General features: G+C 38.4%; 1 protein-coding gene and 1 long non-coding RNA gene across 2 annotated transcripts in view; one reads left to right on the top strand and one right to left on the bottom strand.

The window, feature by feature from the left end:
• The window catches only part of LOC127987694 (uncharacterized), a 2,462,016-nt gene that overhangs the window by 1,255,301 nt on the left and 1,185,658 nt on the right, over window positions 1-21,057 (bottom strand). The window contains exons 102-103 of the mRNA XM_052590053.1: window positions 11,276-11,420; window positions 4,085-4,255 (exon numbers count right to left, since the gene is read on the bottom strand). Of these exons, the coding sequence (XP_052446013.1) occupies window positions 4,085-4,255; window positions 11,276-11,420 (316 nt within the window). The remainder of the gene's footprint in view (window positions 1-4,084; window positions 4,256-11,275; window positions 11,421-21,057) is intronic.
• LOC127987779 (uncharacterized) overlaps window positions 19,380-21,057 on the top strand; it is a 188,456-nt gene continuing 186,778 nt past the window's right edge. The window contains exon 1 of the long non-coding RNA XR_008161379.1: window positions 19,380-19,537. This is a non-coding gene — a long non-coding RNA (uncharacterized LOC127987779). The remainder of the gene's footprint in view (window positions 19,538-21,057) is intronic.

Raw genomic sequence — 21,057 nt, 5'->3', positions numbered from 1 at the left:
TACTAAGAATTGCAAGCTTGATTTATAAGTTATGATAGTTTAAATTTTATGCTGGCTCTTGAAAGTGATAAAGCTATGAAACTTACTGTGCTTCCTTCAAATGAGGACTTCTACTTATATAAAAAATTATGAAGATTTAGAATGAAAAATTTTAAAGATATAGTAAAATAACTATTGTATTTTTTTATGTTACTTTAATAAATCTCTATGGCAACACCATTTAAGCTATCCTAAACCCATTCACAATTTAACATCTCAGTATATTGGCATCATGTTGAAAAAGGAGTATGGAGTAGTATGAGTAGGAGTATGAATTCATTTGCAGGCTTTATCATAAATCCACAATAAAATTTCTGAGTTCTGTATCAATCTGTGTTGTTGTTTGTTTATTTTTATCTTTTATTTTTCATAGGAAGATAACTTACTCTCATTTTTAATAAATGTGCTTATAAACCAAGGACAAGCTATTTATAGCTGTATTTATAAACTGCTTACTACTGACTATTAATATTGGGACAAGGCTTTATAAAGCATGAACTGACTATTTAATAATGAGTGCAGTTATTATAAAGTGTTATCAATGAATTTGCTAATGTTAACAAATTAGACATTATTTTACAGTGTTATCAAATCCTTAAATGACTCATAAGCATTTGTGAAAGTTCTGCTTGCATTACAGCTTAGTATTGATCTGTGAGCTGAACAGATTTACTGTTACATCTATGAGATTATGTAAATTCAAATAAATATAATGTCACAGGATGTCATAGGTCAGTATCAAATGAGTTTGAAATTATTATTTGCAGCACAAATAAGGTTTTTTTTAGGATTTTTAAAAATCCCTAAAACTGTCAGAAAAAGGTTAAGGCCTAAGCTATTTCTATGTGAGTGGCTAATTTTATTTTTGTTTTTATAATTGTAATACACAAACTATGAAATTATACAAAATGTATAAAAAGATAAATAAATAAATACGCACACATTAAAAAAGCAGCCAAGTCGAATGAGTTTCCTTTTTTATATAGATTAAAATTGAAGACAGAAACAAGTGGTAAATGTGGTCACTTTAATATTCAAATCCAGTAGATCCAGTTTATGTTCACGTGGCTGTTTTCGTTTATATTCGCCAAGCTATTATGTGTTTTGAAATAATCTTGTCCGTGATGTGTTCGTTCGTACGACGAAAGCCAGAATCCTGACGCTCGAGAGATATATGTTATTCTGCCAGTCGAGCTTTCAAATAGTCTTTCACACTTAAACTGGTCACAAACACCTGCATTTACCTCTTGTTGTGTTACAGTGGGTTTATTGTGTGCATTTGTGGTAATATTTTATTTAAAAAAGCTCTTAAACAAGAATAAATTCGTTTGTTTTGAGCTGGACACTGTACGCGCTGATCGGAGGGGTGATTTCAGATAGGCAGCCACAAATATTTCATTTTCACACAAACAGTTCAAAAACATCTTAATTTAGCTCTTGGTGTGTTCTAATTGGTTGATTGTGTGATATCGCTGTAATAATTTATTTTTAAAAGCTTTAAAACAGGAATAAATTTGTTTTCTCTGAGCTCTTTACTCCAGACGCTCGTGATCACAGCGGTGATTCATCTCTCCTATTTCTCACGTATCTCTGGCCAGAAATAATTTATCCATGAGCCCTGAACCAGTAATAATCAGATATGTTGGTTTAGCTTGTCAGTGTGAATTAAATCTAAGTATTTGTTTGTATTTTTAACCGATTTAAAAGTGAAAGTAAAAGTCCGGGAATTGAACCTGTAGGGGCGCTATTTCTCTCAGACAATGGAAGTCTAAGCACATATACTCAAACAGAGGGACAGAGTGAGATGAGATGTCTGACAGTTTTTTAATTTTCTGTTATCCATACAGTGTTGTAAAGTCGTGAAACTATGCATATTTCCTCAGAATGACTTTTTCATCTGTATGAAAAAATTATTTGACGTGTTTGGAAGCTGCAATTTAAAAATACAATAATGATTCCCTTTGTAAGGTCATTTAAAAAAATCACCACGGCAAAACCATTCAAGCTATCCAAAATCCATTCACAATTTAAGTTCCTATCAGAAATACTGATGTGTGTTCAGAGTTTTGTGAAATTCTAAGTATGTTATTTGCCTCAAAATCACCTGAGAAGTATTCCAGTTTGACATGTTGCCACGGCAACAATTTTTTAGATATCAATATCCCCCTTGCAGATTTATATCGGCTGTGTTTTAACATTATTCTGATGAAGTTTGAAGCAAATCGAGTAATAATAAGATGCTGAATTCAAATCATTTTGAAAATGACACACTTCCTTCTGCCAGTTGGTGGCGCTATAACTTTGACTCCTAATAGTCACATATATGCGATCGACATTATACAACGAATAATCTGATGAAGTTTGATTAAAATCAGGAAATGTATGTGGACGGTATTAGACACTTCCTGTTTCTCATTTCTCGCCATAATTTCAACGCCTCGCCACGAGCAAACCGTTCGAGATATCAAAAATCCCCTGGCAATTTTTCATCCCCAGTGTCTTGAGATCATGTTGACCGAGTTTGGCGGCAATCGAGAAAAAAACCTATGACAAGTATTTCAAATTCCAGAGCATGCGCTTTTTACATAACTCTAAATAGCTGACTTCCTGATGGGCGGAGCCTATGACATGCAATACGAAAGTTGTTCGGCACGATGAGATCTATATGTGTACTGAGTTTCATATGAATATGTGCAAGTATGTGTGAGCTATACATCAACATTTCTGACTGTGTTCCAGGGGGCGCCGTAGAGCCCCTGTGCCACGCCCGGGTCCCAGCTTCTGCAGGCTCCTAAAGGCCACAGATTCCAAAGTGTGCACAAATTTTCAAGAGTTTTTGAGTATGTTAAGGACCCCAAAAGCCCCCACAACTTTGACGAAAAATTTGAATACTAAACCCTAAATAGCCAACTTCCTGTTGGGCGGAGCCTATGATATGCAATACAAAAGTTGTTTGGATTGATGAGATTTATATGTGTACCGAGTTTCATACGTCTACGAGCAAGAATGTATGATATATGGCCCTCCATATTCCAGGGGGCGCTGTAGAGCCCCTGTGCCACGCCCGTGTATCAGTCTCTGCCCGGCCCTAATGGCCGCAGGTTCCAATCTGTGTGCCAATTTTCAAGACTTTTTAAGCATGTTAAGGGCCCCAAAAGCCCCCGAGACGTTGGAAAAAAAAAATAATAATAATAATAATAATAATAATAATAATAATAATAATAATAATAAAAAATAATCCTAAGGAAAACAATAGGCCTCTCGCCCTTTGGGCTTGAGCCCTAACAAGAATAATCCTTAGAAGAACAATAGGGCTCTTCGCCCCTTCGGGCTTGAGCCCTAATAATAAACAAAGCAGATACAAGAGGGTCCTCACACCATCGGTGCTCGGGCCCTAAAAACAAAGCAGATACAAGAGGGTCCTCGCACCTCGGTGCTCGGGCCCTAATTAGCTTGAGCTGTTACACAGAGTTAACCCATGCATGTGCTGAAGTTGAGTAGCACATGGAAGAAGTCAACAGAGATCTCACAAAAGTTATAGAGAATAAATAATTGTATTACTTTAGAAAGTCTGTAAAGGCTGTAAGAAGATTTTCAAGACATTAAAAACCCTCAGCCTTATTCCTTATCTAAAAGTGTGTTGTACCAGAAAACCTTTTAAGTTAGAGACTAAATTTAACTGATGTCTATTCAAAAGTTGTATTAATCTTTTCTAAGAAGGTTGGAAGCTGTATTAAAGACAAAAGACAGTAAACACTTTAATAAAATACTGTCTATTTCTAATTTGTTCACATTAATTTCTCCAACCTCTGCACTTAAAGGGATAGTTCACCCAAAAATGAAAATTAGCCCATGATTTACTCACCCTCAAGTCATCCTAGATGTATATGAATTTCTTCTTTGAGACAAATATAATCAGAGTTATATTAAAAATGTCCAGGCTCTTCCAAGCTTTATAACGTTAGGTCGGACTCAAATGAGAATTAAAATAGAGGACTGTAACATTACTAGTCATGTAACATGTGAAATGATGTAAGATACTCACTTCAGTGTGTTGAGTGTACAGTGTTTATCCTGCAGTAGAGCAGCGATCTGATTCACTCCTGTGTCTCCTAGTTCACGTCCACTCAGATTCAGCTCTCTCAGGAGTAACGGGTTTTTACCCACAATTCCAGTCACATACCGACAGCCTTCATCAGCAGCAGGACCCAAAAACCTGCAGAAGAGGAGATGAAGCTGGAATCAATTCAATGTGCATCGCATCACAAAACATTTAAAGATGATCAAACATTGTTTGTAATGAAAAGCTCTAGTTCAAGTTTAAACAGTTGAACATTTAAATATAATTTTTTTTTTTAAGAAAGACAAAAGTCAAAAGTAAATTTAAAAGAAACTCAGGGGCAAAAGCTTATGATTCTCAAAAATCTGAAGATCGTTCTGGCTTTTAAGCAGGAGATGAGGAAAGTTAGCAAAGAGATAACTAGCTTGTGACAGCTAAGCATTCATAGTGATATATTTAGATTATCTTTTGATGCCGGCTCTTTCTATTATTATGTAGCAGAATTCACCAAACACTGGATTTCTGATCCACTAATAGAGAACATGATCAGATCATCTCTGGATAGTTTTATTTAACTGATAATTCTGCTCATTATGAGAGGAACTGCAGGTTCAGACGTGTGTGTGTGTGTGTGTGTGTGTGTGTGTGTGTGTGTGTGTGTGCTGAATCATCAGTGATCGTCTCCATCACATGTTTGTGGTCTGTAATAGATCTGCTGTAGTAGAATTAGGGCTGTAGTTATCAAATATTTTAGTAATCGAGTATTCTACCAAAAATTCCATCGATTAATCGAGTAATCGGATAAAATGTGTTTTTGCTTAATTAAAGTGCAATATTAATTATGCAAGATAAAATAAGACTCCTGGGTGTTGTAACGGTCACGGAGGGACCGCACGTTCAACATGGACATTAATACGCACACATACGAACAAACACACACCGAGAATGTTTGGTGATACAAGAGTTTATTGTAATTATTGATCAGAGAGTGAATGAAATACCTGTAAACTATGTGTATTGTTCCCGTGTAGCGTTTGTCCCGTGATTTTTAGAGTCTTGGTAAGAAACAATGGCAGGAATTATTGGTTCCGCTTAGGGTGGGATTCTACCATATATTAATTGAGCGTGGGGGTTTCAGGGGCAACGTGGCCGAGTTATTGCTGTTATTTCCTGTTTAATGTGAACAAATTAATCACATCAAAGTAGATTTATTAAGTAGAACATCATGCCAATATGTTTGTTTCAGACTCTGTATATTTAAGGGAACATGTGTAAAGTGTTTTCTGTGAGTTTGTCCCTCCACATGTGGTAATGGTGCTGGCCACCAGTATAAACATGAATGTCTCTGTAATGGAAGGTAGTGTGTGTTTGTTTCTGCAATGGAGAGTATGGCCTGAGGGTTGCAGGTATTTTATTCACTCTCTGATCAATAATTACAATAAACTCTTGTATCACCAAACAGTCTCGGTATGTTTTTGTGCGTATTAACGTCCATGTTGAACGTGCGGTCCCTCCGTGACCATCACAGGCCTCTTAAAATGTACAACTTTTTTTTTTTAAATGCATAGAATGCAATGCATACATCATGAATAAACATTTAATTATTACCTATTGTTTCTCTGTCTGTACTTGTACTGTGAACAATGACAAGAAAGTTGACAGATGAATTAAGTTCATTTAAGTGCCATTCAGTTGGGGTTTTAAATAAAGCATTTTCTGAGATGCACATTAAACAAACACATAAAACATTAATTTAATTTATCTTTTAATTATTGAAAATTAACGTAACTTTTTGGTAAACAAAGGGGATTTACTATTAAAAATAAAACATGGAAGAAATGTTGTGTGATTAAACCTTTAAAAAAAATTATATATATTTTTTTTTTTGTGGTAGGCTATGTACATTCTGCTGAACAATAGTCTTTAGCCGGACTTTTATTTTGACGGGTTGACGTACCTTTACAGTTCTGTGTATGTGATGTGACGCTAGTTTTACTCAAATCAAACGGTCAAATGCTCATGAAGTGACTGTCAGAGCAGTTCTGGAGATGTTCCTCATGTGTTCAAGTCCTGTGATACAGCAGATGCTGAAATTACCGTGAGTGTCACGCGCGCTTCAGTGTGTGGAAATAAAGGAAGTCGCGATTCTGCTCCATTCATTAACAGAGACACGCAGAACATGCAGGATTCATATTTAAATAGTATGTTCCGGCTTAATATTTACAGATATTATTCCATATTGTGATTTGATGTAAGTGCAATGACCTATTCTTGATTAATTCATTCAAAATTTGGCAAATTCCGTGCCATTCCGCGTTTAACTGTCCGTTTTTTCCTCAATTCCCTCCGCATTATCTGCATCGCGGAAATCATAGGGCCCTCGTTGTGGTATGCCAGCTCTATCTTGCAATGGACACACGCTACGACGTTCTCTTTACATTTGCCCGCGCCCTCAAATCAAAACACTGCTGACTCCTTGCAGTATGCAACCTCGGACGCAGCACTTGTGTCTCCTTCCGCTTTGTGGGTGACGTAAATGCGTTGTCACATTAAAACAATCATTGCGAAAGAACCTGACGTGAGATTTAAAATAAATCAATTTTTGTAATCGAGTTACTCAAGGAATCGTTTCAGCCCTAAGTAGATCTACAGTGTTGTGAATCTGAGCTTGATGGAAATTAATGTACAGTGCATTCAATAACATTTAAACAATCAGGATAATAAATCACACTGAATATGTTTCATGAGAAATGTCCACAATAACACAATCATAAATGTTAACTATTGAGGCATCAAACTACTGAACACCAGCACATCTATGTGTTAATCTAAACATGAATCTATTTAAATCTAATCCAAAATGTCTGATTAACCTGTAACTTTTAACAAAACTAAAATGTGCTGACATTTATCATCAAAACAACAGCAGCTGCAGCATCTGATCTTTCATGTTTGATCATTTTCAACAACAGATTGTGTACCTGGCTGAATTAGTGAAATAATATTATTCTATAATACACTTTAATATAATGTGTGTGTGTATATATATATATATACTGTGACGAGTCAGCTGCCTCCTCCCTGATTATCACCGGCACCCCGTCCTAAATCGCCGCCCTTCACCAGGCTCCCGACTGGAGTGGGTGTGTGAGAGGAGGGGCGCTGGACGAGTCAGGGCCGGCGGCGTGTGATGGGGCACACCTGAAGGAAGTGGAGCCTCATTACCGCCGCTGTTTAAAAGCCCAACGCGCCTCTCCTCAGGAGACCGGTCTCTTCCCCGTGCATGCACACTGGTGTCCTCGTGGGTCCAGGAAGGGTGCGTTGAGGGACTCCCGCGCCACAAGAGACGTGAGCAGCCGGACCCGCGATCCGGAGGAGAACCGCACCCGTTTACACGGCCGACGGGCCAGGATGCCGGGCCGTCCATCCCCTACCAGCGCCGCGGCCGACGAGTGAGATGCGGCCGCTAGAGGAAGCCGCCGCCCCTCGCGCCCCGGACCAAGGAGGGGAGCGCGTGCGGCCGCCGGACTCCGCCCCTTACCTGGACCCTTCCTCGATGAACACTGCCCGACCTACACAAATCCCGCAGCACGACGAGGACACCAGATTCCCTGTTATTTTGGACACTTTCCCCCTTTGGCCACTTTTATTCCCTTTGTTTTATGATTTCTGTTAATAAAAGCCTCTCCGAGGCCTGACGCCACGCCCACTGTGTCTGTCTTGTGCTCCTCCCGTGACACTGGTGGAGAATGCGGGCAGGCGGAGCCTAGACAGCGCAGTTGGGAAACGTCTGGTGACGTCACTCCCTCTCGCTTGCAAACGTTCGTGAGAACCCAGACTGGGACGGAGGAAAACTGGGGACAGCCTCCCAGCCACACAAGGGGTAAGTGACTTTTCCATTGTCATTTTACCCTGTGGTTGGTTGAGGCTGTCACTAAAACCCGGTTTCTCTGTCCCTGTTCTGGTGCGCTGCGAGAGGGAGGACCGCCCGGAGAGGAAGCCCCGCCCACTCCGACCGTTTGGAGCCTGGTTGAGGATGGTAGCACTCCCGTGTGGGCGGCGCCCTGATGACGGGGATGTCGCTTGGGAGGGGGAATGTGACGAGTCAGCTGCCTCCTCCCTGATTATCACCGGCACCCCGTCCTAAATCGCCGCCCTTCACCAGGCTCCCGACTGGAGTGGGTGTGTGAGAGGAGGGGCGCTGGACGAGTCAGGGCCGGCGGCGTGTGATGGGGCACACCTGAAGGAAGTGGAGCCTCATTACCGCCGCTGTTTAAAAGCCCAACGCGCCTCTCCTCAGGAGACCGGTCTCTTCCCCGTGCATGCACACTGGTGTCCTCGTGGGTCCAGGAAGGGTGCGTTGAGGGACTCCCGCGCCACAAGAGACGTGAGCAGCCGGACCCGCGATCCGGAGGAGAACCGCACCCGTTTACACGGCCGACGGGCCAGGATGCCGGGCCGTCCATCCCCTACCAGCGCCGCGGCCGACGAGTGAGATGCGGCCGCTAGAGGAAGCCGCCGCCCCTCGCGCCCCGGACCAAGGAGGGGAGCGCGTGCGGCCGCCGGACTCCGCCCCTTACCTGGACCCTTCCTCGATGAACACTGCCCGACCTACACAAATCCCGCAGCACGACGAGGACACCAGATTCCCTGTTATTTTGGACACTTTCCCCCTTTGGCCACTTTTATTCCCTTTGTTTTATGATTTCTGTTAATAAAAGCCTCTCCGAGGCCTGACGCCACGCCCACTGTGTCTGTCTTGTGCTCCTCCCGTGACAATACATATATATATATATATATATATATATATATATATATATATATATATATACATATATATATATATATATATATATATATATATATATATATTTATTAGGGGTGTAACGGTATGCAAAAATCACGGTTCGGTACGTACCTCGGTTTTAAAGGGGGGGGGGGGGGGTGAAATGCTATTTCATGCATACTGAGTTTTTTACACTGTTAAAGAGTTGGATTCCCATGCTAAACATGGACAAAGTTTCAAAAATTAAGTTGTACGTTTGAAGGAGTATTTTTGGAACAAAAATACTCCTTCCGGTTTGTCACAAGTTTCGGAAAGTTTTTTTCGAGTATGGGTCTGTGTGACGTTAGATGGAGCGGAATTTCCTTATATGGGTCCTAAGGGCACTTCTCCCGTAAGAGCGTGCGCTCCCGTAGAGCAGAGCACAGACATTCACTGATCAGAGCGAGAGACCGAAATGTCACAAAGGAAGTGTGTTTTTGGTTGCCAGGGCAAGACAACCCTGCACAGATTACCAAAAAAAAAAAAAAAAAAAAACAGCATTAAGGGACCAGTGGATGGAGTTTATTTTTACAGAGCATCAACGGAGTTGTGCAAGTATTTTTGTTTGTTCCCTGCATTTCGAAGATGCTTGTTTTACAAACAAGGCCCAATTTGACGCCGGATTTGCATATAGTTATATTTCTTAAGGATAATGCAGTCCCAACGAAAAAGGGTCACGATCGTGTGTTGGAACCGCATGCGGTGAGTAAAACTGCTTCAAATATCTCTGTGTGGTTAACTTAGCTATCGGCGCGTAAGCACATCAAGTAAACAACATGCGATGTTGTCATCAAACTGCACTTTCCACATGTCCAAAAAAAAAAAAAAAAAAAACGACAAAGTGGGACTTAGTCATTTTCCAAAACCGCTAAGCAAATATATACAGTTTCAATACATACTACATAGAGATGTCCTGCTGTAGTCGTTGCTGCTGCTGCTCTTGTTAAATTTCAGCCTCTGGATCTGATTCTGGATCATAAATATACGCTGAATCTGACTGTTAGCCATGGTTTGTTTTGGATGATGGTTTTTTCCTCACGGTAATGTCACAGTTTCCAGATGCTCTCAACGCAAAAGCCTACTAGCGCTCGTGATTCTTTAGCTCCGCCAACACGTCACGCCTCCAGCCGGTCATGTTTTTCTGGGAAAAAACGGTACAGACTATCTTTCTCTTATGAATATAATAAAACTAAAGACTTTTTGGAGTTATGAAGGAAGCAGTAGTACTCCATAGGTACTCAAGATTAACAGGATATTGAGTGAAAATGAGCATTTCTCCCCCCCTTTAAAGTCACGGTTCGGTTCATTTTCGGTACAGTAAGGGAAAAAAATGCAGACATTAAACTGCAGGTTGTTTATTACTATATACTTTTTTAAATACTTTTTTTTTTTTTAAAGAATAAGAAATAAAATACTGCTGTTATTAAGCTCTCCACTTAATAAAATACTCGGCCTCAAACCAATAAAATATAATAAAATATAATGAAAAATATAATAAATAACTATGATTACAGTGCGGCATTACCAATCCCAGCTTGTAGGCCTGCTTCACCAGAATCGTGCCTGACGCGACGATGGCGCGCTGCTGCTGCTGTAGGTGACATAGAGGGAGACCGCCGACAGACCAGGCTCTTGTCTTCCCGACAACAATATCTATACTTCATGTTGAGCATAAATATAAAGCCTACTGATAAAGGACACCGTCAACAGTATTGATGGCAAAATAGACTATGTTTGACAGGTGCAATATTTGAAAATCGATAATTATTAATTTGTTTTTTAAATTACATTTATATCTGAATTTATGTCAACCTATAGACTTTCAAACATCAAAGTGTCATGAATTAATATGTATTTCTGTACAAAATGACAAACATATTTTCCTATTCTACTTTGCCTGGAAACGCTTCCAACACGCTTGCGTGTCGCGTGAAAAATAGGCGTCGGTTCTATTTCCGCGCACGTTTTTTCCGCGCGTCTCATGCAGGCAGTCTGCAAGCTCTAACCTGTTAACATGGGAGCCGAATTAAAAACGGACACGCCACGCAACTGAGACACAATTGCTCCACGCATCCAGTGTGTCACCGGCCTTATAGAATCAGCTGCAGGGCAGAATTTGCGCTGAACGCGGAGACTTCCGCCACTTAATATGTTCATTTGGAAACACGAAAATGTACTTATATTCCAAGCACAAAATATTGCATTCCGTCATTCGTTACACACGTGCACCATACCGAAAGCCCTGTACTGAAACGGTCCGGTACGAATACACGTACCGTTACACCCCTAATATATATAATACATTTTAAATATTTGTATAATTGATTTTATATTATTTAATCAGGTCTCACCTCAGTGTCTTGAGTTGACAGTTTGGATCCTGTAGTAAATCACAGAGCTGCTTCACTCCTGATTCTCCAGGATCATTTCCTGTGAGATCCAGCTCTATCAGGTGTGAAGGGTTTGATCTCAGAGCTGAAGACAGAGCTTTATAACCTTCTACATTGATACTGCAGTCTGAAAGTCTATTAGAAAAGATGTCATTCTTCATTATAACACAGATTGTCACACAAGTACATGTTCTAGAATGAAGAAAATAAAAAGATGCATTACAGGATTTTTGACCTGAATGGACTCTTTTCACAGTAAAGCTGGGTAAAGTTATAAATTGGTGAACGTACACTACAACAAATGCAATTAAATGCAATTTAAAAATTTTGACAATTATAACCTACAGTTGCAATCAAAATTACTCAACCCCTCAGAAACTGCAGTACTTTACAAATACAAGCTTTTCTGAAGACCCAGGATAAAATCTAAATCACATCTATAACAGTTCACTGGTTTCAAAAGTAATATATTAAAAGTCATAATGTCAATATATAATCTTATATAATGTATTATTTTTGAGTTATAAGATTTTAATAACAGAGATGTCACAATTATTCAACCCTTATTCAACATTGCTGTTTTACTTGGCAGTCTAAAGCCTCCAGGTTTTCATCCAAAATATCTTCAATTGTGTTCCAACGACGAATAAAGCTTTAACGGGTTTGGAACGACATGGGGGTAAATTTTCATTTTGGAGTGGAGTATCTCTTATGTATTATTTGCATGGTGGAGAATAAAATAGTTTAAAAACACAATTATGTCTTTAGAAACTCTAATAAAAACCCATGCATGTGCTGAAGTTGAGTAGCAAAAATGGAAGAAGTCAACAGAGATCTCACAAAAGTTATAGAGAATAAAGCCTTTTTCCTTATCTAAAAGGGTGTTGTACCAGAAAACCTTTTTAGGGTGTTGAAGAAAAACCTGCAATGTACAGCCAAAGACTTGCAAAATGACCCGATGAAAGAAGGAAAACCATTTCAGTGCAGTGTGTAAGAACACTAGACAAGCATGGCCTTCATGTTGAGACATCTTGGAGAATACCACTCTTGATCAAGAAGAACAAAAGGCAGACTTGAACTTGCTAAAATTCATTTGTGTAGACCTGTGGAGCTCTGGAGGAATGTTTTATGGAGTGATGTGACCAAGCTCATAAGCAGAAGAACACCATCCCCATCGTCAAACTTGGAGGTGGATCAGTGCTGTTATGGGGTGTTTTACTGCAGCAGGAAGTGGAAATCATGACTGTATGAAGGACATCATGTATTCTTTGAAGTATCAGGTCATTTTGACAAGAATTGTAATGCCTTTGGTGCAAAGACTGAAGCTCATGATCAATGGACTTTCCTGCAGGAAAGTCATCCCAAAGTACACATCCAAATCTACTTCTGCTTGGTTCAGGGATAAGTCATAGAATGTTCTTGAGTGGCTTGTTCAGTCTCCAGATTTAACGCTCATTGAAAATATCTGGATGAATTTAAAGAAAGCAGTGGCAATGTGAAAACCAAAGATTATCAGTGATCAAGAAGCTTTTTCAGATGAGGAATGGGTCAAGACTGTAGTAGAGAGGTGACCGAAGCTTCTAAACACTTACAGGCAGCGTTTATTGGTGATTTTTATTAATAAAATTGGACTTCTGGGGGGGAGGGTTAATAATTCTGAACATGAATGTTTAGATCCAATTTGAATTTCATCATGATTCATCAATGTTCCATACTGAGAATCACACAAAAGTGTATTAACAAACTTTAACACTTTACTAATGCCTTTGTTATCTGTTTTCATAAAATTATATTCTCCGCAGCAAAATGTCTAGCAGGTCAAGGGGGTTGAATTATGTTGATTGCAACTGTATTATAACCTTCTTCTGTGATACTGCAGTCTGAAGCTCTTCAGAAAGACCAAACTAATGAACTGATGAATGAATGAATGAATGAATGAATACATAAACACATGCATTACACCATTAGAATATTAACATTTCCCATCACCTCCAAAAATCTATCCGTTTGTCAATATTTTATAAACATATCTACACCAACACACCAATTTCATTCCCTTTGACACAGCACCAGTTTACAGACCAGCTGGAGCTTAACATTGATTCATGTTTAGATTAACCAAATTCAGACCTGAGTATCTGTAGTGTCTGTGAATTTCTCAGCAGACTGGAGATTTCTGTCAATCCAGAGTCTCCTATTTTATTCCTGCTCAGATCCAGCTCTGTCAGAATTGAAGCGTTTGAATTTAGAGCTGCAGCCAGAACATGACAACCTCCTTCTGTGATACAGTTGTTCTTCAGACTGCATAAAGAGAAAACACTTCAGTTATAATCTTAATATTTACCAGTATGTTTTAGCTGACATTTAACAAATACTGTTGATGATGATGATGGCAACTCATTCAGTCATCAATCTCTTGTACAAGACGCACAAAAAACACCCAGTAGCAAGAATTTAAAAATGTCCTTGTAACATTGAAATAATATATGTCAATGTGTTAAGTGTACAGTGTTTATCCTGCAGTAGAGCATCTTGCCTAGATCTAGACTTAAAAAAAAACATATTTAAACACTGTCATTTGCATTCAGAAACGGCTCCAATAAACCATATATGGTGACAACACCTCCCTTTATAAATCATGTGAATGTGTAATGTCCTCACCCTAAATAATGGAAAATGAAAGCAGTACCGACTGAGAAGACATTCTGTGCACTCACTAAACAGATCAGTGCGCTCTTTTTAAACATGTTTTCTGCACAGAGCATGGTTTGCAGAATCCTCCAGCAAAGCAAGATCAGTCATGACATTAAAGCTACATTTCAAATGACTTCCCAGCTGCACGCAAAAAAGGCATACCTTATTATTTTTGTCTTTTTTTTACTTTAAATCATCAAGATGCATTTACTATATATAAGCAAAAATATATTTAGTCTTGTTTCCTGGGGAGATAAACAAGACTAAATATCTCATCTAACTTGAAATATTCATTTATAAATGTAGTATTTGCAATTAAAGGACACAGGAAACACACAGTAGCACTTTCTTTTTGTAGTATTGCCATTCTAGCACTAGATTCTCTGCTTAAGCATGCTCAGAGTTGTGCTTATATTTACACACATTCCTATGTTAAAGTACAAGACGGAAGATCCCTAACTTTGCATGAGACTGTTCTTCCGCACTCGTTACACACACATCTGTGCATATGCACGGTTGATAAATGAGGGCCCTGAAATGTGGAGTTTATGCTGAAATTAAAGCCTGCAAATTGTCCAAATTTAAATGAACAAAACACTAATGATTGTCACAAAACTTACCTCAGTATTTCTAGTTTGCAATTAATATTTTTAAGACCAGTGCCGAGCAGCTTCACTCCTGAATCCTGCAGATTATTATTGTTCATGTTCAGCTCTTTCAGATTGGTATCTGATCCAAGAACTGAAGCCAGAACTGGACAGCATTTGTCTGTTAAGCCACAATCATTTAGCCTACAAGAGAAATAAATCAAATCACAGAGTTAGATACATGTAATACATTTGTTTACAGACCACCTGGAGCTTAACATTGATTCATGTTTAGATTAACCAAATTCAGACCTGAGTATCTGTAGTGTTTGTGAATTTCTCAGCAGACTGGAGATTTCTGTCAATCCAGAGTCTCCTATTTTATTCCTGCTCAGATCCAGCTCTGTCAGAATTGAAGCGTTTGAATTTAGAGCTGCAGCCAGAACATGACAACCTCCTTCTGTGATACAGTTGTTCTTCAGACTACATGAAGAGAAAACACTTCAGTTATAATCTTAATATTTACCAGTATGTTTTAGCTGACATTTAACAAATACTGGTGATGATGATGATGGCAACTCATTCAGTCATCAATCTCTTGGGTAACACTTTAGAATAAGGTTCCATTAGTTAATGTTAGTTAACTACTTTCGTTAACATGAACTAAGCAAGAACAATCCTTCTACAGCATTTATAAGTCTTAGTTCATGTTAATTTCAACATTTACTAATGCATTATTTAAATCAAAAGTTGTGCTTGTTAACATTAGTTAATGCACTGTGAATTACCATGAACTAACAATGAATAACGGTATTTTCATTAACTAACATTAACGAAGATGAATAAATACAGTAATAAATGTATTATTCATTGTTTGTTCATGTTAATAAATACATTAACTAATGGAACCTTATTCTAAAGTGTTACCATCTCTTGTACAAGACGCACAAAAAACACCCAGTAGCAAGAATTTAAAAATGTCCTTGTAACATTGAAATAATATATGTCAATGTGTTAAGTGTACAGTGTTTATCCTGCAGTAGAGCATCTTGCCTAGATCTAGACTTAAAAAAAAACACATTTAAACACTGTCATTTGCATTCAGAAACGGCTCCAATAAACCATATATGGTGACAACACCTCCCTTTATAAATCATGTGAATGTGTAATGTCCTCACCCTAAATAATGGAAAAAGAAAGAAGTACCGACTGAGAAGACATTCTGTGCACTCACTAAACAGATCAGTGCGCTCTTTTTAAACATGTTTTCTGCACAGAGCATGGTTTGCAGAATCCTCCAGCAAAGCAAGATCAGTCATGACACTAAAGCTACATTTCAAATGACTTCCCAGCTGCACGCAAAAAGGCATACCTTATTATTTTTGTCTTGTTTTTACTTTAAATCATCAAGATGCATTTACTATATATAAGCAAAAATATATTTAGTCTTGTTTCCTGGGGCGATAAACAAGACTAAATATCTCATCTAACTTGAAATATTCATTTATAAATGTAGTATTTGCAATTAAAGGACACAGGAAACACACAGTAGCACTTTCTTTTTGTAGTATTGCCATTCTAGCACTAGATTCTCTGCTTAAGCATGCTCAGAGTTGTGCTTATATTTACACAGATTCCTATGTTAAAGTACAAGACGGAAGATCCCTAACTTTGCATGAGACTGTTCTTCCGCACTCGTTACACACACATCTGTGCATATGCACGGTTGATAAATGAGGGCCCTGAAATGTGGAGTTTATGCTGAAATTAAAGCCTGCAAATTGTCCAAATTTAAATGAACAAAACACTAATGATTGTCACAAAACTTACCTCAGTATTTCTAGTTTGCAATTAATATTTTTAAGACCAGTGCAGAGCAGCTTCACTCCTGAATCCTGCAGATTATTATTGTTCATGTTCAGCTCTTTCAGATTGGTATCTGATCCAAGAACTGAAGCCAGAACTGGACAGCTTTTGTCTGTTAAGCCACAATCATTTAGCCTACAAGAGAAATAAATCAAATCACAGAGTTAGATACATGTAATACATTTGTTAAATACAAAAAAATAATTTATACCAATACACTGCATATATATTAGAATTGTATTGATTCAAATAAAACTTAATAAAATATGTAAATGAATAGGCTTATATCATTAATGGCAATGAGTTATACATTTAAAAGTGCTGCTCTATTATCTTGATGAGTGTCTTGAGGTGGAGAATCTGGAGGTTAATAATTTATGCATTAAGGTTATGCAAGTGTATATCTCCTTTATAGCAGAAGTCGAACTGAATATTGGAGTAAAAACAACTAAGAAACAGTGTGTTTTATAATAACATCATGTGCTTCTACTGTAGCTAACTAAACAGCTTGTTTTGCTGAAAAGAGATATTTTTACATAAAACCCATGAAAATCTAATAAACCAGCATTGCACTTTAATTCCAAAGGACTGCAGTTTTTAAAAGAAAAAAAAAAGTTCAAGAAATTGTTTTGACTTTACCCTAAAAGAGATATATACTTATAACTAGGGGTTATAACCATACGGTATACTATAGCAATGTTTTCCGCAGCAATACGGATCTTTTAGTATACTACTTGGTAGAATTATAAAATCAATTTCTTGACAAATCAACTAGATGCTGGTGTTGAGTTTTTTTTTTTTCTGGTAAAGTCAGCTGGGTCACCTTCTGAAATAAAGATGACGGGAACGCGGAAAGTTATCAGATGGAGATGTGTAGCACTGTATGAGGCAAATGGTGGTCACACCAGATACTGACTGGTTTTCGGACACCCCCCTCGGACCACCAATACAATAAAACTGCACATTTTAGAGTGGCCTTTTATAGTGGCCAGCCTAAAACCCCTTTCACACTGAACATTGGACCCAGTAAATTTCCGGGTCGCCTTCTGTGTGAACGCAAACACGTCCCGGGATTGGTCCAGGGTTAGGGACCTAGTAACATTGCCGGGTTCAGTCCTGGAACGAGCTCTGTGTGAACAAAAGTCAGAACTAATGCCGTAAAGGGTGTGTCATAGTGATGACGCATGATATCACGTGACTCTTTTACCAGGTGTTTTGAAGGCAGATCAATGTTCGCTACTAAAAAAATGTGCAAATTGTAATGAAGCAGAGATCAGTTAGTTCCTCACTTTCTGCGCTGAAGCGGAGATCGTTTGCCATCTTAAGTGAACGTTAACGTGCCTAGCGTTTTCGACTCATACATTACACGTCACACCCTGATGTCACATGTCTTTACAGGACCTTTAGGGGTTGTGTGTGAACGCACGCACATATTCCGGGTAATCACTGGTAGTGTGAAAGTGCAAAATCTAGCAACAAGTGCAACAATTGCCGGGACACATTTCCCGTGTATTTGCCAGAATCACAGTGGGAAAGGGCCTAAAGGCTGATCATGCTGTCAAATCAGCATCTTGACAGGCCACACCTGTTAGGTGGATGGATTATCTCAGCAAATAGAAAAAGAAGTGCTCACTAACACAGATTAAGACAGATTTGTGAACAATATTTGATAGAAATAGGTTTTGGCAATAGGAAAAATGGCAAAAAAATCTTGCTCCTGTTTGCAGTAGCGATACTGTGCTGTAACATGTTCCCTTCTGGTGGAATGAACTCCCCAACTCAATCCGAGCAGCTGAGTCCTTAGCCATCTTCAAGAATTGGCTTAAAACACATCTCTTCCATCTTTATTTGACCCTCTAACTTTAACACTCACTATTCTAATTCTATTCTTTAAAAAAATCTAACTACCTTTCTAATCTTTTTGTATTCTATTTTCTTTTCATTTATTATGCAATTGTATATGTATGTGTGTGTGTATGTGTAAAGACCTCTAACTAGCTTGCTCTATTCTTTTTTATTTTTATTCTATCTGTTTTCTTTTTATTTATTATATTATTTAAAATCCCATGCTACGTGTACTGTGTTAACCTAACTGAGACTTGTTATAGCACTTATATATCATTGCTCTTTTTGTTGTTTTTGATTGCTTCCACTGTCTTCATCTGTAAGTCACTTTGGATAAAAGCGTCTGCTAAATGAATAAATGTAAATGTAATGTAACATGTTATATCTATATGCCGTGATCTGATAATAATAACTTTGTAGGACTATAATTATTTAGATAGTCCAAAAAAAATTTAATAAATAAATCCAACAACTTATAACTGATTCTGTTACATTGAAGTGGATAAAAAAAATTATTGATTATTAATATTAAGTTATCAGTTTACAATAAGGTTCCATTAATGTTTAACAAACAATGAACAATACATTACAGTATTTATTAGTCTTTCTTAAAGTTAGTTAATGAGAATACATTATTCTCATTATAATGTTCATATGTTCATTATTAGTTTGTTTATTAAGAGTGCATTAACTGTTAACTAGCACAACTGTTGATTTTAATAATGAATTAGTAAATGTTGAAATTAATATGAAAGGGTTATTTCAGGCAAAAATGAAAATTATAAAATAAAAATTACTACTTCACACTGTACGTCAACAGTCACAACAGTCGTGCTCACAATAGACCCGGAAGAGACCTCAGAATCTCAGAATATCTCAATATATTGACACAAGTATCGTGATAATATCGTATCGTGAGGCCTACCCCTACTTATAACTGGTATATGGTTAATTATCACTATAAATCGTGGTGTCCAAGCCTGCTATGTATCAATGTAGATTCATGTAATTTTAAGATGAGAACAAAACATGACAAGATATATTAAATAACTTACAGAGCTCTTTTGCAGGTTTTGATGACTGCTGATAATCTAATGAGACACTCGTCTGATTTCTTGAATTTCTGAAGCTCAAACTCCTCCAGCTCCTCCTCTGATGTCAACAACACAAAGACCAAAGCAGACCACTGGGCAGGTGAAAGATCAGCAGATGAGAGACTTCCTTTGCTAAGGTGGGTCTGAATGTCTTCCACCAGAGTTTGGTCGTTCAGTTCATTCAGACAGTAGAACAGATTGATGGATCTCTCTGGAGACAGATTAGACTCTAATTTCTGCTTGATGTACTGAACTATTTCCTTTTTGCTCTGCTCATTTCTATTTTCCTGTGTCAACAGACCCTGTAAGAGTCTCTGATTGGACTGGAGTGACAAACCAAGGAGGAATCGAAGAAAAAGATCCAGGTGTCCATTATCACTCTCTAGTGCCTTGTCCACTGCAGTCTTAAGCAAATCAATCATGTTTTCACTTTTGTTTTCCTGTTCTGTAGAGTCTTGATCAAACACATATTTCTTGTTGATGTCTAGAAGCAGATGTGCATAAAGGGCTGCAATAAACTCTTGAATGCTCAAGTGAACGAAGCAGTACATGGTACCAAGAGTGATCCCTGTTTCCTCCTTAAAGATCTGGGTACACATGCCTGAGTACACTGATGCCTTATAGACGTCAATACCACAGGCTTCCAGATCTGTGTCATAGAAGATCACATTGTTTCTTTCCAGCTGATCAAATGCCAGTTTCCCCAGTGAAAAGAGGGCATCTTTATCCCAGGAAACATCTGGTGTATGTTCTCCATCATACTTTCGTCTGCTATGCTGGATCTGAAATCTGAGGAAGTGTGTGTACATTTGTGTCAGAGTCTTAGGAGTGTCTTCAGTATTTGACTCCTGCAGTGTTTTGCAGACATCATCAGCCTGATTGTTTTTCACAAAATTATTTATTTTCTCCTCTAAAATGTTCTGGAGAACAGTGGCTGAAATCCAGCAGAAGACTGGGATGTGGCACATGATAAAGAGACTCTTTGATTGTTTAACATGATCAATGATTTCTTTGGCCTGATTCTCATCTCTGAATCTTTTTCTGAAGTACTCCTCCTTTTGTGCATCATTGAATCCTCGTATCTCTGTCAGCCGGTCGATACAGTCAGGAGGAATCTTACTGGCAGCTGCTGGTCTGCTGGTGATCCAGATGAGAGCAGAAGGAAGCAGATTTCCCTTGATGAGGTTCGTCAGGAGAACATCCAGAGAGGCTGGTGATGAAACATCAGACCACGTCTCATTATCCTTAAAGTTTATAGGAAGACGACATTCATCCAATCCATCAAGAATGAACAAGACTTTGAATTGATTTCTTCTTGTAAGCTTCAGTCCTTTTGTCTCTGGGAAAAACTGAGTTATAAGGTCCATCAAACTTAGTTTTTCTTGCTTCTTTAAGTTCATCTCTCTGAATGGAAGAGGAAATATGAAGCTGATATCTTGATTTTCTTTTCCTTCGGCCCAATCCAGAACAAACTTCTGCACAGAGACTGATTTTCCGATGCCAGCAACTCCTTTTGTCAGTACAGTTCTGATCTGCTTGTCTTGTACAGGTGCTTCAAACAAATGTTTGCACTCAACCTGTATCTCCTGTGATTCATGACGTCTGGAAGCAACTTCAATCTGTCTCACCTCATGTTCAGTATTGACCAGTTCACTAC

The sequence above is a fragment of the Carassius gibelio genome, chromosome B22 (genome assembly GCF_023724105.1).
Source record: "Carassius gibelio isolate Cgi1373 ecotype wild population from Czech Republic chromosome B22, carGib1.2-hapl.c, whole genome shotgun sequence".
Taxonomy (NCBI): Eukaryota; Metazoa; Chordata; class Actinopteri; order Cypriniformes; family Cyprinidae; genus Carassius; species Carassius gibelio.
This window is presented reverse-complemented; position numbering and strand designations above follow the sequence as displayed.